Consider the following 19344-nt stretch of genomic DNA (forward strand, 5'->3'; position numbering starts at 1 on the left):
AAAAAGTTTTTCATACAAGAACCTACTTTTGGTTCGATCTTCCCATGGCAGCTATATGATATAGTGGTCCGATCCGGCCGGTTGTGTACTGCCTGCAACAGAAAGACGGACCTATGCAAAGTTTCAAAGCTGAGAGACTAGTTCGCATAGAAACAGACAGACAGACATGGCTATATCAGCTCGGCTGTTGATACTGATCTAGAATATACATATATATATTTTTTATGGGATATCTTCTATACGTTATTTTCATGATAATAATACTCTCTACAAGGGTATACAAAATATTGATGAAACGCTTTCAATCGACCCTTGCTTTTACTTGTTTTTACAGTGGGAACAGAGAAATGTTCTTACCTAACGTTATCTTTGTAATTACCTATCTTTTTAAATATATTTAAAGATACCTACTTTAAGCTCGTGTTTAATATCACGGAAACTGCGACCTTCGTCCTCCAATGAATCTTCACTACTGCGTCGCGATGCTGTTGCACGTACCAAATTTACAAGACCACTATAGACATGGCGTGTGGGATTTGATGAGAGTGTGTCGATAATAGCACTGCCACTTGAGCTTTGCATATCGAATGCACGGTCAGCGCTTTGTTCCAATTCTTTTTGTTGTCGCTCAAGCTCACGCATGCGTATCTCCCGAGCTTCAGCGCGAGCTAGACGACGAGCTGCCAAACGCGCTTCGGCCTGCATTAAAGATAATAAGAACAAAAAATTTATTAGTTGCGAATCTTATTACAATCCATAAAAATTGAGGAGAATTAAAAAAATAAATTGTTTACGTTTTAATGAAACCCCAACTCTAAGGGCGAGATTAAATTTAGGTGGCGAATCCGCTCTCTGAGCGCTAACTTATGGATAGGCCTCTTAAAATATTCATTACTGGTCGTCCTTATCTCGCCAATCCGGGCGATTCATACGACGCTGTCCTTTCCTGCGTGCAGCGTCGTTATTATGCTTGACAAAAAATAATTAAGGCAATAATTTTGGCTTGTAACAGATAGTCTTATATGCAAGGCACAGCTTTACATCATCGGCAAACAATTGTATTCGAGGGCAAGACAATCTTGAAGGAAGGTCATTTAGAAGTAGAGAGTAGCAGTCCGAGATGACTGAATACATTTATAATTTGAGTTCCTAAAAATAACTTTGTTCACACATGAACACTTGACACCGAGTCTCACTTAGACCCTCGGTAAAAATATATCTCACACCATATTGTATAACTGCAGCCACCAGAATAATAGTAGATAACGCATATGTGGTCGCTTAGGATTGTAAAGTGACCTACGCTAAGAAATGTCATGGGAGAAATATAAGTAGCGAGGGTAAACAAAATACCCTAATTAAACACAATAGTTTATGACCGGTGCTGCCGATGATGCATCGACAGCAGACCTAAAAAAAGAATCGCTGTTAGTTTATAAAACCTAGGATTCGTAAGAATAAAATCGGTATCTTACAAGTACTCAACGTGGATAGATCCGTGCAAACTTTTAGTGTTCTGTTAATCCGTTACTTTAATATCCAGTGGAAAGCAGAGAAGACATAATTTGTGAAGTAACAACATGTGATTAACTAAATCGAAAGCCTTGCTAAAATCAGTTAAAATCACAAGCCTACATTCTTTTCCTTATCATCAGTTGCAAGGGAAATAATAAGAGCTGCATAAATGTTGCTAGAGGAATACCGAACAAGTTGAAAATACCTCTATAGTTTTCAATATTAGATTTACTGCCGGAATTTACTTATGGAACATTAAAAGATTCTTTCCAGACCACAAAAAAGTTTTAAGACAGGTTAACAGAGTGCTACAGTAGAGTGCCTAAGCACACAAGCAACGTGCACTATCGGGACCTGCGCAGTACATTAAGGTCGCTAAGTAGCCAACTTTCAGCTATAATCTGATTTAAAATGCATTTTGACATTTGTAACTGACGTTGAAGAGGCTGATTTAAAGTATATAGAGGAAGAAGTTGGTGGTTTAATAGCTTAAGAAAAGTCTGCATACAGATTAGCGTTGCCCGGATCCCACTCGCATACGACGAATAATTATCGACAGGTTCTAAAAGATCTGTTTTCTTTACCATAGCTCCTATTTCAACAGCTGTTCTAAGTGCTTCCAAGATGCGTACCACCTTGATCAAAAAGTTCTCAGAATTTATTCAGAAAATTAAAAATACAAGTTTATTCATAAAATCTATATTGTCCCCTTCAAAGTAATTCTCAACTGCAACACACTTATGACAGCGTTTGATCGAATCCTCGAAACATTTTTTATATTCGGTATGTCCATCAGTGCTTTCTGCGATTTTTCCATTCCTTCCTCTCGGCTGCTGAAACGCGTTCCCCGTAATGGTTGTTTAACTCGATTGAACAAAAAGAAGTCACAGGAAGCCAAATAAAGTAGATTCGGTGGCTGTTGGATGGTCAAAAAATTACGAATAATGTGTGCGACGGTGCGTTATCATGATGCAAAATCTACGAGTTAAATGCCCACAATTCTGGTCTCTTTCGGCGAATTGCTTCACGCAAACGTGTCATAACGCCCAAATAATACTCTTTCTTTACTGTCTAGCCTTCTGACAAAAATGCATGTGCACTACACCGTTGAAATCCATGAAAACCGTGAACATTGCCTTCTTTTTTTTTTACTGAAAACGACGTGGTTTTTTTGGTCGGCTCACGTATCGTCTCCAGTAATGATCCTTTTGATGAATGTGGGATCAGATTCAGCCTCGCAAATCATGTCTTTTGCGTCGTCATCACAGGCTCTTTTTTGCATGAGATTGAGGTCTTTTGGCACCAACTTTGGACTACCGGACGGAAACCCAAATCAATAACCAAAATGTCTTGGGCGGATCCATAGGCAATGTTCAAGTCCTCCGCTATCTCTCTGATGGTCAAAATGCCAACTATTGACCAACATTTCTTTTACTTTATCAATGTTTTCGTCGGTTTTCGATGTCGCTGGTCTGCCACTGCGTTCCCCATCTTCGATTGACTCACGACCACTTTTGTCTTTAGAGAAATTTTGCCGAAACACTTTGCCAACATTTCCAACGTTCGCGCACTATTAAATCCGTGTTTTACGCAAAATGTAATACAAGTTTGTTGTTGCAAATTTAAATCCATTTCTAAAAAAACTCTAAAACTGTGAAAAATCGCCAACACACACAGAGATACTCTTGGCTACGTAAATTTTGCAAATGTCAAGTTATGATGCTAAGATTTAGAGGGAATATCAACAACAGATGTACCAACTTAAAAAAAAAAAACAACTTAAATCGGAACGATGGGAGTGCCCCACGGTGGTTATTCCGGGTACATTTTGATCAAGGTGGTATATCTGTCATCAAATGCTGGTTAACCGGCCAGGATTTTCTTGGTTCCTTCAAAAATAAAAGCCCATCGAACTAAAGCCAAAAGCAAAGCATTAACATTGCAGCCTTTTGCAACGATGCCGGTTTTACTTTGAAGCTACATGACGTGAACGTTCTTTATCCACTCTTGGATTCTATCCATACGATTTGACATAAATGATGAATAACGACGAAGCATTTAATCCAATATAATAAATAAATAAAATTCAGAAACACATCAAAGAACAGTCTGTTTAATCAGAAACTATATGAGATTTATATGGAGACAGAGAACTGCGAGCGTTGTATTTAAAGTCAGGAGAGCCAGAATTAGAGCAATCGTCAAGTGGCCGATCATATACCATTTGATCGTGGGTCTGATTTGCGCTTATGCTTACGCCTAGCATTGTTTTGAATACACGAATTTCTGAGGGCCGTGCGAATAAACATACATCAAGCCATATTGTTATTCACTGCAGTGGCTTTTGTTGCCAACGAAATTAATTTCTTCAGCAGCAAAAGCCGCTGCACATATGTATGTACAGTTTTTAATATACTAAAGCACGTCGTTTTTCTGAAACGAGAACTTCTGTCCAGCATACACTGTTTATGAATAAAAGTACAATAAATTGCACAAGGCTATGCTCTAACATAATTTTATTTTGAAATTATTATTATTTTTTTTTTTTTTTGGTAATTTTTATGTTTTTAAGATGGTCATTTTTTAATTCTCCAAGTACTTAACGTTAAGTTTCATAAAGCTATTATTGTCATAAGCACATAGACATACTTATGTGCTTAAGATGCAAAAAGCTTTAAATACTTAAAATGTATTAATTGATTATGAGCTTTTTCATTAGCTGTCAAGCAATAAGACGAATTTTGATTTCTATAAAATGTTTGCAAATCAATATATTTGCGATTTTATTTAGCAGTATGTATTTAAATTATATGCAAAACAGGCAAACACGACATGGTACGTGCCAGTTGCAGCGAAACTAATTTGTGGTTAAAACAATCACTTAAATGCGCAGATATTGTCGCGGCGAAAGGTGAAAAGTAAAAACCAACTAAATTTAAGACAAATTTTCTGTTAGTACAAGGCAATAATTCACAGTTTTAGCTGCTGCTGAACATCCTCCTGCCCGTTAAATGGCTTCGAGTTTCTGTAAGGACACATAGCAGTTGACCATGGTGAATGGGCCATTTGCTCCGGGGAAAATACAATCTGGTTGACGTCCTAACTTCGGTGACTAAAGCAAGTGGGTACTTCAAAGGCGCTAGAATCTCGTCGTTGACACAGTCGATGTCTTTGACTTGTATGTGTGGCTGTCGAACATGCCACTTGGAACGCTTTTGCAAGAGCGTCAAGTACTCCTCGTATGTAGGTGAAAGAATGTTTGGCTACAGAAGTGCCGAGGGAGACAATAGGTCGAACATTTATTACAGCCTGAATTTGGAACACCGACGTGTAAAAATAGTCGACGTTGAGAAGGGTGTCACCAATCACCAATGGATCATCCATTAGCAGCCTCCAATTAGCCACAAAAATAGGCTGAACGGAAATGTATGAGTATAAAGTGCCAAACAAGCCGTCTTCCCCATTAAAACGATGACTTTGCTCCTCAAACTCTTGTTAAGAATAGATCAAATTAGTATTAATATCAGACAAAATCGACGGGTATCGATAAAAACATTTACAGGCGCTAAAAAATGTCAATGTAAACAAACCATAGACCGGTTCCATCCAAACTCCCAGCTAAGCATATGAAGACTCGTTCGCACGTGCGGACACTGACTAGCCAGCGGAAATAAGTTTTTTTTCAGGGAAACTTATTGACAAGCTCAATCTGACCTTTACTTATCAATTTTAAGAACAGGCCAGCTCTGATCACATTAAATCCATATGCTAAGGCACGATATATGAAACCAGCTGCGTGTTCAAGGGAACGAGTAACATTCAGTGCATAAAGTAGCCAAATCTTGTGTAATCTGTCCAAATTTGCGTTGGGATCATTGTGGCCTTGAAGAGCGCGACGTGGTCGTTACACATAAGTCGCCTGTCAGGGTCACTTAAGCCACTAAGGTGGCTTAAGCTGTCAAAGTGCCTGATCTTGCTTCCGTCTATATGGGCCGGCGCAAATGACCCAGCGCAAAAGTGGCGTGCTGGGTCTTCTCGACATTAAGGTCGATTTTTCATCGCGAGGCCCACTACTTGAACTTTTTCAAGCTGCTGCTTGATGCCAGAAATGCAGTATCGTAAGCGAATGTTGCTGTCAGTGTCCTCCGGGTGTCTGAACTGGGAACATGTTCAGTGCAGACAGTGTAAGAGGCTTGCCCGAGGACACATCACTGAGGGACACCAGCCCGAATGGAGCGCATACCGGAGAGGGCTTCCCAGGCCTCCATAGCAAACTCTGCCTCTAAACGACGCTAGCAGCTTCCAGAGTCCTTTGGGAGCAGGGTCATAAGCTTATAAAAGAGATCCGGTCAAAAGCCTGTCGAACGGCCAGAAAACTGTGGCACAGTACTTCTCCCTCTCGAAGGCGTCATCGGAACCCAAGCTGGTACTCTTGAAACATCTTGTCGAAAGTATCCATAGCAAGAATATGAGATAGCAGATTTCTTTTCGAAGACCTTTGCGATGGTGGGCAGCATTCTATATATCTGTTGGAGTCCGGGCAGTGTGGAATCTTCTCTTTTTACTGCAATCGCTTTAGTCACCTTGCTGTCAATAGCGTCTAAATTGCTTGACAGTTTAAGCTTCTTATTTTGCTTACTCACACTTTGTCATCCTTCATAAGTAGAACCGTACAGGAACCCTTTTTCTTGCTGGTGGGAAAATCATATGGTATAAATCGCGCCTGCATATTCTCTGTAAAGCCCTTCGGCGATCTCATCGTCCGAGCGGATCCGGGACCCATCGCTGCAGCACTGTGGGAACCAACAAAGATGTTGCTGCTGAGTCTGCAGAGTGCCCTGTTACAGGAGTTTTTCAACTGACAAGATCGAGTGGATGTCATGACAGAGAGCGCAAACGCCTTGCAGATGCAATCAACTCTAGCTTAGTGCACGACTAAGTTTGCGGTGGCGCTGTCAGGACGCTGGTAACAGTACCGGTAGAAAGGAAAATTCTAAGGTTAAGACGAAGTCGTCGACAGGTGTCAGGCGACAGCTGGGGTCGCGAGTCCTGAGCCACTAGCGATGTTAGCCTGGCCTTGAACCCATTGATATCAGGGTGAGCCCTTGTAAATTGCAAATGCAATCGCCGAAGGAAAGTGTGTAAGTTCTCCGGTTGGCAGGAGCTGAAGACTGGACACAGATATATGTGATGGGGTCGGCCAGGTCAAAGCTCTGTCCCGACTGTGTTGGAATATCATTCAGAAGCAGGAAGGCATAGCGGCTGCTGAAAGAGGTTATTTGATCTCCATATTTTATGAGGCGGAGGTCACGTTCGATGGGGTCATTTGTAATGTAAAAGGCACAATTCCATATGAGCGTGGTCACCGCTTGTACGAGTAGCTCCTTTTTTGTAGGCCAAGCACCCAGCTCTGGTGGCTTTATTGTCGGCTTGCAAGTGAAACAGCGTTCTAGGTGGACGCGCAAATAACAGAAGGCGATAGTATGTTCAATCGTCCCTCTAGCTATAGAGGAAAAGGCGTGAATAAGACACACGCTGATTTGGCACAGTTAAGCTATCCATTTTTGACCTGCTGCAGCCATTTTTTATTGGCATGCCAAGTCACCGGCAGACGAAGGTGTTGTTTCACCTACCGGAGAGGATGTTTGCTGGGACGATCAAACTACCTTGCAGAACTCCAGGTCTGATGCTTTTTACACCAATGTTTTTGCCCTTGATGACTATGCTAAAAGTACGCCCGCAAGCAAAGAGCTATGGATATTGAAGGATGGCACTCCTTCTTCAGCTTAAAGAGAAGACCCCCGTGCCAGACCATACAAAAATGTGTTTTTTTTTCTTCGAATATATGACATACAACACAGTGGACCTGCTCGGGGCAGCTGTAGGACGGCCGAACATCAAATTCATGTTACGGGATCAGACGCATGACTCTTTTAAGTTTCATCCGCCTGCACAGCAAAAATTGCTCAACGCTTTTTGAAAGGATTGGAAGCTAACTGATGAGACGTTGTGACTCCAACTGCGTTGGTGGTTTGTCAGGATTGGCTGCTCTGTTGTTGACGAAGTTGCCGACACACGCTGCTGTACTTTGGCCAACCGTCGCAAGCGATTTCATCAACAACGTATGCATTGCCACCATCGATAGCGCAAATGCCATCAACGACTTCTGCTGTTAGCATTCTGATATGAATCAATCTCAAGGCGGACAAATCATTCTAGCCACTGCAAAGGTACTAGTGCGAGATTCATCAGGTGCATGAAAACAATGCAGAGCACTGCTTGATTTATGTTATCAAGTCAATTTCATGACGGATTAATCCGTTCAACAGCTGCATCTTAGAAGAATCAATTTAAAATTTGTTGTATCGGGGATTACACAGACTAAACAACTGACAGCTATTGAAATTAAATCTCGTTTGTCAACGTTTAAAGTAACTCTTCAAATCTGCTTAACGGTACTCATTGTCTTTCCACACTTCGAAATTGACTTTTCACCGGTCTGCTCGGATTGACCTCCTTCTCTCTACAGAGAATGTCCGGCGGATGGACAGATAAAGACAATTTGCTAGTCCTTTAAAAAACCTAACTTGAGTCGGTTCTGCTGGCAAGTATACTCATCAGTTGTCTTACCAATCATAGGCCACCTTTCGCGCTGAAGCGCCTAAGTCAGCCGCCTGGGGTTTAATCTCAATATCTAACCTTCATGACGGAATATGAGGATCTCAGACATATGTCTTTAGTGACGAATCTTATATTAAGTTACGTACGTACTTTTACGTACCTTAACAGTGTGTTTTTAAGCCCAGCAATCTACCGACGAAGTTACGAGTCATGTTCGAATCCTCATGCACTGCATTGCTGAATAGTGCGTTCGTTGAAAAACCTGCTTTTCGTTAGTCCAACGCTACAAGAAGATCTGTACATACTCTTCCTTCGTTTTTAATGTCAATGTGTATTTTTGAGAGCATACACTGATGCTTATTGGCAGACTTTTGAGGTCGAAAATGTGGCATACAGAACAGCTTCGGCACTCCAATCATCCCACCGTCAGAGCCGATGAATTTGTCAAGGACTTTAATTTTGATGAAAACGCTGTCACTACCGCACTTAGCGTAGCTGTGGGTCAACGTCGCGGTCCAGTCAAGAAGCTGACGCTTTCTCGCTAAGAGTTGGGCGGTGTTCAATTAATAATTAATGTTGGAATATTGAGTGTTGAAATAATAATTGAAATCTGGTTTCACAACACTGTGTTGTAAATAATAATTTAACAACAGTGAAATGCACATAAACACTCAATCATACAAAAGTTACAGTGATCTAGTAGGCTTTTGTTATTTTAAAAGACTAGTCTTGATACTGAATTGCTAAAAGCATTTAGTCTCACTCTTGGTGCAGCCTCTGAAAAAACAAGTTGACGCGCTCAGTAATCCAAATAATAAGTATCAAAACGAACATAAAATAAAACTAAGTGTTATTATTTAATTGTGTGCGATTGAAAGGCAATATTCCAACAGGTTATGGGCCCAGACATCGCATAACAAAATAAAAGACAATCGTGCACATTTAAAAAATTACAAAAATTAAAGTGAAACATTGAAAAAAATATGATTTGGCAAGTGAAAGCAAAATTTAAAAAAAAAATTTTCAAATGCAAAAAAATAAAAAACAAATAAATAAATTAATTAAAATACAAGTTTTCCAACAACCTTTTGGCCTTTTTGAAAAATGTTTATATGCGCGTGTGTATATCCGGCAACGCGCAATAAACATAAAACTCCTTTGTAGGTTTACAGTGACCCTGAAGAGGACAAATCTTGCCCGTGCATAAATAATTGAAAACAGCACACAAGAACTCTACGGGACAACGTTTTAAGAAAATTAAAGAAGAACAATGCAAAGGGTTAGCAAATTCAAAAATATTTCCCCTTTTAATGGAGAGAAATATTCTATATAGAAATTTCGTATTAAGGATCTTTTTTGTTCAGCGCGATATTTTATATGCTATTGAAAAAGAGAACCCAGAAGAGATAGACGATAAATGGGCTAAGGCAGAGAGAGAAGCAAAAAGCATCATAATTGATTTTCTTAGCGATTCATTTCTGTCATTTGCTGATAATGATAATTCTGCAAAGCAAATTTTAGAAAAGTTAGACTCAGTGTACGAGCGAAAAAGTTTAGCTTCGCTACTTTCCATACGGAAGCAGTTATTAACATGTAAATTATATGGCGACACTCCACTTCTTAGTAATTTTGCGACAAAAAGGGACACTTTAAAAAGGATTGTTTTCATTTTAAAAGGAGTTTGCAAAACAACGAAGAAAATAATCAAGCGCAAGTAGCAACCATACAACCCAGTGGATGTTTTGTATATATGTTGAGGCAGAGTATATATGTATATTAAAGATAAAAGCAACGTCTAATTCATATTGGATTCTGGAGCCGAAAAGCGGACAAGGCGTTAAGGAAAGTATATGTGTAACTAGTGTTGCTATAAAACATTTGCAACTGAAAAATAAATTAAAAGCTTGTGGCATGAGAGATTGGGATACATTAGCAAAGGGAAGTTTCAAGAAATTGTGAGACTGAATAATGAGATATATGACCCTTATTTTTTGTAAAGGCTGTAAATCTCTACATTGATAATGGCAGAGAATATTTGTCTAATGACATGGTGAAAAGGCATGGGCTACCATTTAACAGTTCCCACCACTACTAAATGGAGTATCCGAACGCAATTACTAGTTCTGCCTAATTGTGTAATGTTTTTCGAGTGAAACTGTTTTAACAGCAACATATTTAAGGAATAGAACTCCAAGTAGGCCCTTCCGGGATAAGAAAACTCTATTTGAACCAAATATATGTTGCAGCCACTGAACAAACAAGTTGGCGCGCTCAGTAATCCAAATAATAAATATCAAAACGAACATCAAATAAAACTTAGTGTTATTATTAATTGTGTTTGATTGGAAGGCAATATTCCAATAGTAAGTTGTATACCACGGTCAAGAACATATTCCTCGACAAGCCGCACAGTACATATTCGTCGACAAGCCGCACAGTACACATTCCTCTGATTTGTCCGATTGGCAAAGTGCTTTGTCCTGGCTGCAATAGCACTCAATCACACTTTCGGCATTTGATATCGTGACGCGTGGCTGTGCAGATTATGAATTTCACCAATTAATTTGGTTTACAGGACACACATTTCTATGTGATGCCGCGTCCCAATCACCCTTCCAAAAACGCGACATTGATTTGGACATTTTGGATATTTTCGATGCTGAGAAAGTTAAGTCTTAATTTGCTGCAATCATCGAAAATTACTATATCGTGGACAGTGTCATCATCTTACTAGATGACACTTCCTGAATGGAGATGATCCGCGCGCTATGTTTTGAGCGTGAAATTCTCACCAACAACATCACCAAGTTAGATCACTAAAATCAGATAATGGAGTCAAACAGTAATTTTGGGGTCGTTGGTCAATGGTCAATGTATTCTAAAATTCAACCGGTTGTTTACTTTAATGTCATTAACAGGTTATGTTAAGTTTATGCATACACACACACACACATTTACGAACTTTTGCTTTTTTCGAACTCTGTTAATTGCCTGGACCTTTTAATAGTACGTTTTTTTTGATAAATTTGTTATGTACATATCATCAGAGCAACAACTTGTGTCGCTTAGTAACTTTATTGCATTTTGTTAAAATTTTATAAAAGCCACATACGCCCACTCGATATTAGATCCTTAAAGATAAAAAACAAAGAAATGGATACTATGCAACTAGATTTTTTGAAAATTGAGAACAAAAACAAAGTCAGTATCATTGCGCTCTCACAACTGAAAGCTGGATTTTCCCCAAATTTGTATTCACATACGAATGCATGTACTGAGGTTGGCGCAGTAGAAAATCTATATTTTTATGTCCATGCAAATATTTATATAATTACTTTTAATTAAATTATTATCATTTTTAAGAAAAAAAAAAGAAATGAGTACAAATTTTTTGTTTCTAACGCTACATTTTATCAATTGTTTTATTTTTATTTCAATTAGATTTTTCTCGAATTATAAAGTACAAAGTTGCCGCTCGAATTAGCTACCGATGTATTTAATTTACTCTATTTGTATTTTTTGGCACTATTTTATTTATTAATTGGGGAATAAAAACTAAATAAAAATAATAATAAATATTTGAATTTAAAGAAATTATTCAAATATTTCTATCGACTTAAAAATGCAGATTTTCTACGGAGCAAACCTCAGTACACAACATGCATTCATATGTGAATAAATATTTGGGGTAGGTCATGATCAGCGCTAAAAAACTAACAAAATTTATTTCTTTACCAGCAAAAACCAGAGCAGTTAATAACAACACATATGTATATACATATTTTGATGTACTTATGCATGCACAATTCACACGTACAAACATTGGCTTGCACGCTATTAGCTGAGACAAGAACTTCTCTCCAGCATACACTGTCCAAAAACAAAAGTAAAATAAATCTACTATACGTGTACTATCACAAGGTGCACTCTGTGATTAAATTATTATTTTTTTAAATTTTCCTGTAAGATTTATCATTAGTATTTAGGGTAATGACCATACCTTAGAGCATTTTTAATGCCTGCAAGGTGCTAGCTGTGTGGTTCCCTATTGCACTGCGTTAATTTTGTTACTGAGTGCAAAATGTCCGACCTAGTCTTCATCAGCCTTATCAGTTTCCCAATGACTGATTGGTATGGCTGCGCATTCACTTTGCGACACTCTTTATTTTTGAAAACATTTTGGTATACTGTCTCCAAAGGCGTGCAGTTTTCCATGCTTTGTCGACGTAACAAATCGCGTATGCATTGCGACTGTCTTTCTTATGCTGCTACAAGCAAGGTTAATTTTTTGTTCGGTTCGCCGTTTCAGCCACTCCTTTCTGCGGTGGCGTATACGGTATTGTCAGTTGTCGTGCTATATCGTTTGCTTTGAGATACTCATCATATGTTTTGTTCACGTATTCTACCAGTCTACCAGTTTGTTTCTCCACCAAATGCATAAATTCAGCAAACTTTAAGAAAACCTCATCTTTCCCTTTTAGGAAATATATGAAGGTGCGCCGAGACTTCTAGTTCTGGCTCTATTTTCCGCTGAATTAGAAAATGGTTGTTCGTGTATTTTGCTAAGCAAACATTTCTTACATGACACTTTGGATGAAAGACCAGCTCCTTCTATCACACGCACCAGTTTCTTTGTGGTAAAATCAGTCGTGCTCCAGAAGTTAAAGTGGCCAAATCCTTTATGCCAAAGTGCTTCGTCCACGCAGTGCTTAGTATACCGCAGCAAAACAGTTATTGGTTTTTACTTCAAAAGTGTACAATATTCCCATAATGAATATTTTTTGCATGTTTGTCGCCGAAGTGCACAACATAGCCTCTAGACAAAATATGACTAACAGACAAAAAAATTGCTTTTCATGTCCGGCACATACAGTATATTGCTCATAACAATTGTTTAGCGATCTGTTCGTGACTTGACTTCGCCTTTCCCTCTGCATGTAAAAAGCTGCCTCTCGCCAAGCCGATTATCGCTGTAAGCTTTTCCATCTTTATAAACATTGCCTGATACAACACATGTGGCTTGTACAACACATGTAATCTCCACCTTGAGCGATCAAATCCATTTGCATCCAAAGATCCTAACAAACTGAATTTTTTCTGTGTTTCTGCTTGGCTCGAGCCATTCTTCTTTTTCTATTGTGCACTTATGCTTCGACACTCTGCTTTTATGTGGCCTCGCTTGCCGCATATGATATATTTCGTATGGTTCTTTTTGCCACTGCTTTTCACGTTAACTGTAAAATCATTAGTCAGCATTTTAACTTCTCTTTCCCTTTTCTTTTCCTTTAATACACAGAATTCTGGCAACACTTCGTAAGTAATCTTTCGTAATTTTTTGGTTGACTAGGATGATTTCTTTTAGATCGTCAGACATTTCAATGTCCACTGACACCAGCTGACCCAAGATCTCACAGAATTCGTTCAAATGACTACACACATTTTGACCGTCCAACATTTGCAAACTTAACAGCACTTTTTATAAACATACACGCTTGACGCTTAGTGTAATTATAGACAGGATCTTGCAATCTACGCCCCGCCAGTTCGCTGCTTCACCAGCATCTTCCTCCTTAAGCGCACCCGATGTCAAATCCCAGAGCTCTGTATGGACCAAAACGCTGCGTATTTGTACAGCCCAAGTATCGTAATTCTTGTCTTCGAACTGTTTTATTTGATATAGAGAACCCGTTATATTCACCACGTGACAACTGTTTGCGAATTTATTTGCTCATATGAATTCTTCTAGCTTGTTAGCTAGATCAACGAACAGAAAATGGCTTGTGTAGAGAAAAACACTTCTGTTCTGTTCCGTAGTTTATTCGCAAGAGAACAAAGTTATCATTAGGTTTTCGTTATTAGCAGTTGCATTCAGATATCGATTCACTGATACGTATTATGACATGGTTGCAGTGCAGACAATATTTTAATACTATGTTTTTCCAGTTTAATAGGCTTATTCCAAAGACAATATAAACACTAAAATGAGTAACGCCCATACATTTGCATGCGACGAAAAATTTCATGCCTGGCGTTTCATCTGGCGTTTGAGTTTTCGCACGACATGCCTGCCGATGGCTATTGGTTCTCCAAAAGCCAGACGAACGAATGCCGAAGTCGCGGCTTGCTGATGCTGACCCGAGCAACGAAGTAAGTCACCAGCCTTCAGCAAAGCTGGTCGATGGTGCTTTGAGTCGCTTCGTTTTCGAAGTATATTGAGCGAAGCGTTTTTAACTTGTGCAATAACTATGTTAAGAAAATATCACACATAGATTTATTTCAGCTTTGTTTTTGGACAGTGTATGCTCGAGAGAAGTTCTGGTTCAGCCAATGGCGTGCAAGCACCAATGTTTGTATGTGTGAATTATGCATGCATAACTATATCAAAATATGTATATGGAAATGTGTTGTTATTCAATGCCTTGGCTTTGGGTGGTGAAGAAATAAATTTTGTTTTCTAGCGCTGATCATGCACGACCTATTCCAAATTTGTATTCACAAATGAATGCATGTTGTGTACTGAGGTTTTTAAAGTCGATGCGAATATTAAATAAATTCTGTCAATTAACTTATTAATTAAATTATTATTATTTTCAAGAAATAAAAGAAAAAAAAGAGCGCAAATTTTGTGTTTCCAACGATTTTCAGTTTTTTTTTGTTGAAATTATTTTTTACTCCGCCGGTCGAACTAGCTACCGGCGTATTTAATTTACCCTATTTGAATTTTTTGGCACTCTTAGCTTTTAATAAAATAAAAAATAATAATTAATCATTTAATTTAAAGAAATTATATAAATATTTGCGACGACTTTAAAAACAGATTTTTTACGGAGCCAACCTCGGTACACAGCATGCATTCGTATGTGAATACAAATTTAGGATAGGTGCATGATCAGCGCTAGAAAACGAACAAAATTGATTTCTTTGCCAGCTAAAGCCAGAGTGAATAACAACACATTTAAATATGCTGATATAAATGTATATTAACACACATACAAACATAATTGCTTGCACGGCTCTCATAGAGCCGAAGCGCAGAATACATTCTATTTTTAGCTTTTCGCTCTTTCGGCTGTGAGAGCGCAATGATACTGATTTCGTTTTCGTTCTCAAATTTCAAAAATGCATAGTAGTATTTTGTTGTATGGCGTTACTCATCTTAGTGTTTATATTGTCTTTGCTTTTTCCACTATTCTTCTTTAAACAAACAGCTGATCAATTTGATTTGATTTACCTAAGCGCCGCAAATTTTTCCTTTGAAAAGTCAAATAATACGGCCCCGAAGTAGGGGCTCCATTTAATGGACTCTGCAGGATTTGGGCAACTTTAAATGTTAACAACTGTGGGATTACTCAAATTTAAAATTATAATTTAAAGTTACCGCTTGCCTTTGCTGCTACAACAGCTGTGTTTAGTAATGATACTTTCAAATTTTTCATAACACCGATATGAAATTCGATAAATCATCGCAAAAAACACGAAATTTTCACGGCGAATTTACACATTTTTTAAAAATGTGACATTTTGGGAAAAGGTGTAAAATGTGTTGGCTTATGGAAAAACGTACATTTTACATTTTACACATTTTTGAAAATGTCACATTAGATATGTGGACGGTGAAATAAGGCTATAAAATTGTTGTATTAGTTTTGCTTGGTAGTTATATATTTACATATATATGTATATCCAGATACTGTTAAAATAGATGACTACACAGATATTATACAGATAATATATATCGAATACTAACAATGTTAACTAAATTACAAGGTTGCACTATCATTTTATTACAACTCATTGCACTTTTATATAAGTTATCACCAGCTAGTCCAACCTAGTCCAAGTAGGTAACAGCACCCTTGTTTCGAAATTTGCCGGCAGAAGAATCCGATTATAAACTATTTACTGCCAGCGCGTCAAAGAAATTCGATCTCGTACACGTGCTTACTGATTGGGCGCTGAAGAGCTGTCGCGGCTTCATAATTATTCAAGCGAGCTTACATAAATTTATTAATAAGCGTTGTTGAATATATTAATTATTTAAATCGATGGCTTTAACATTACTAATTCAGCAAATCTGCCCGATGTCGCACTTTCACTCAAGACAGTCACAGGAAAGCGCACCACCGGAGTGGCGGAGTGTTCGGGGCCAGGTAATATATACTAATGTTTCGAGTTTTTCCTGAAACTTAAATTGAAAAAGCCGTAATAAATACAGCACCAAATATCCTAATTTTCTTAATTCAAAATGATATATGTAGTTGCAAACAAATGATTTTAATTTAAATGGAACCGTACAACTTTATACAAGTGGAAATTAGCTTCGAAAAATCAGGCTCGCCTCTGAAAAAACGTAAAACAACAACTTGCAATAGTGCATTATTCGGGAGTGCCCGACTAGGGGAAGATCTCTAGATGCGTGTTCCCGACTAGGAGATAGCCTGGACCCTCTTCTTCCAACACCAAATGAAGCTCGTGCTACGCGCTCGTTTGCTTTGGCAGTAATAGAATTCGAGCTCGCATATTGAGTCTTAATGAGAAAAAAAAGCATTAAAATATCAGAAAACAATACAATCGCAATGGCAATGTTGTTGTGTAAAGTAGTGTTCTAGCCGGGGTTTTATAACTCAATCTCACTACAAGAAATTTGTAATTTGCCGAGACGCGATGCTGAGAGGGGTGTAGAGAGCTGTATGTATCGCTCCGCCAAAGAGTGATACATTTTATGGGACAAGGGAAAGGAACCGCTGGGATCTCTGCGCCGCGGCTAGGGTTATGGTAGGTCAGCGTGATGGGTGCTGCTGGGATCGCTCCGCCGCAGAACAAGTGGCTGAAAATAAACAGTTCCCATTCAGCCGCGATCGCCGAATTATTGACAAACGAAATATAAACACCAAAATACTTTATGTACAATTGCTCCTATTTATGATACAAAATTCTTTGGCCCTGCTGCACCGTCAGTTCTTGACTACTTTTCCCTAACCCCACAGCTGCCTCGCGGTTTCACTAAGTCTCTCTTTTGTCGCTATGTTCGCACGTCTGATACTCACGCTCGCCAAAATCAAAGTGAAGTCGCTGATCGGCCTCAGATTCTTACGACCCTTTTCTCGCCCTTTCGCCGTGCGGCAAAAACTCTCTTTGTTTAGGTTGTTCTCTCGTCTGCTCCTTCTGTTAACATTTTAGGAGTTAGAGTTGTTTTTAATTATGTCTAAACTATAATCGACTTCCTATATTCATTTCGTTTTCTTAACTTAATAATAATAAAATTGGTAAGCTAACTTTGATAATTCCATGTCTTATTTTCTAGTATTCATATTTAGATAATATAATTAATTTAAAGCCATTGTGACCCTCCGTCACAGTTGATAGAATTCAATACTTAAATTCTTGCAATTTGCGCTAGCTGCCGCAAGAGGTCAGCCGAAACACGTTTTCTTTAATATCATATATGTTCTTAACCGATTTTGATGAAATTTTTTAACAGAAGATCTTATTGTACTATAGAATATTTGATGAAATTTTTAGCAGTAGATTTTATTGTGCTACAAAATATTCTAATATTCTCTAAAAGAAAATTTCAAATTGTGGCTTAAATTGGTGTGTAGATCAAATTGGTTTATATATTTGATTAATAGTTATGGGGTGAGAGCGGTGAGGGTGGCGATACCTATAAAATGAAAGATACTCGATATATATATATATATATATATATACTATTCGTGAAGCTTCATGTCAAACTTGGTGACTCTAGCTCTTAAAATCTAAGAAATTTTCTCAAAACACAGGGTTTCGATATCGATTCTTATCGATTGCTTGGAATCGGGGAAGTTGTCGACTATCGGAAACAAACTGCGAAGGATTCACCTCCGTTCAACATACGGATAGAACAAGTTCGACTTGATTATTGATGTTGGCCAAGAATGTATATACTTTATGGGATCGGAGGGGCTTCCTTCTGCCTGTTACATACATTTACACAAAACCATGATACAAAACCAACTTTTTAGCGATTTTCAATGCATTTAGGGTATAAACATGTCAGCCCCAACACCTAGTGGGTAACACTGTCAACACCCAACCATTTCATTATCGCACCACCGCACAGTTCTTAATTTTAAGTCTTGCAGTTAGGAGCAGCATGAAGAAAACATTGACAGTAGTCACGAAGAAATTTGACAAGAATAAAAAGAATTTATAGGTACTTAGAAATCTATTATCGGACACAAAATGTATGCACAGAGAACTTACACACCAGACTGCAGATACAGAAAGCTTGCGAGCTTCGTTATCTGTATAAAAAATTTATAAATATATTAATCTTACCTAATGTTATCCCTATGGACCAACTCCCTTTAATAAGAACTGTCTAATTTTGGTCTTCTTCTACCATGCCTTCTGTGCATAGTAGGGTTAACTTATTTGCAAGGCGCCTGTTCGACTTAACCCATCCTATATCCTATCCACTACTTAATATTCTATGTTTTTGCTTCCTTTGTTTACCTGCTCCAGTTTTTTCGTTATGCACCTTTTATTTTAAGAACTGACGCTGACGAATCGGCAGCCAATTATAAGCAGCAGTAGGACCCTGTCGCTGATCTTCATGTATGTATGCGTAATTCATTTGATGTACTTACGTTTAAAACTCAAACGGCAGACTAAATTGATAAAGATCTATAAGCGGTCTTACGGAAGCATGAGGACGACGTTTACTCAACTGGGGGAGGAGTTAACATGCCGTCGCAACCTTGTTACGACACTTGCCGGCAGAAGACGACAACTGTGCACTACGGCCGGTCAACGGCCAGCACATGAAATATACTCAATCTCGTTCATGTTCGCGCTGAATGTCAGCTGAATAATAGCTTATCCCGTTATCAAGCAATCGATATCGGAGTCCTGTTTATTAAAGAATTCTCATCGGTCTTAAGAGCGAAATTTGATATTTAGCTTCTAGAATAGTATAAAGGGATCAAGTATCTTATATTTTATGGCCACCGTCACCCCCTGCCATGTCCCATCGCTATAAATCAAATCAAAACATCTATTAGAAATACTCACCAATTTAAGCCACAATTTTAATGCTGATGGCTGTTCTATAAAATGCGAATAGTCTATAGTACATTATTATCTACTGCAGAAAATTATCTCAAGATCGATTGAGTAGCGCAGAAGTTATTAGAGAAAACGTGTGGCTATTTTTACTAGAAGGTT

The 19344-nt window shown here is 38.3% G+C and overlaps 1 protein-coding gene across 4 annotated transcripts in view; it reads right to left on the reverse strand.

The window, feature by feature from the left end:
- The window catches only part of LOC135440399 (leucine-rich repeat flightless-interacting protein 2), a 57745-nt gene that overhangs the window by 33049 nt on the left and 5352 nt on the right, over positions 1–19344 (reverse strand). For all 4 annotated transcript variants that reach the window (XM_064699523.1, XM_064699522.1, XM_064699520.1 and 1 more), the window contains exon 3: positions 412–699. In XM_064699523.1, the coding sequence (XP_064555593.1) occupies positions 412–699 (288 nt within the window). The remainder of the gene's footprint in view (positions 1–411; positions 700–19344) is intronic.

The sequence above is a fragment of the Drosophila montana genome, unplaced genomic scaffold (genome assembly GCF_035044405.1).
Source record: "Drosophila montana isolate Dmon_TW-CO22-7 unplaced genomic scaffold, ASM3504440v1 contig_972_1, whole genome shotgun sequence".
Taxonomy (NCBI): domain Eukaryota; kingdom Metazoa; phylum Arthropoda; class Insecta; order Diptera; family Drosophilidae; genus Drosophila; species Drosophila montana.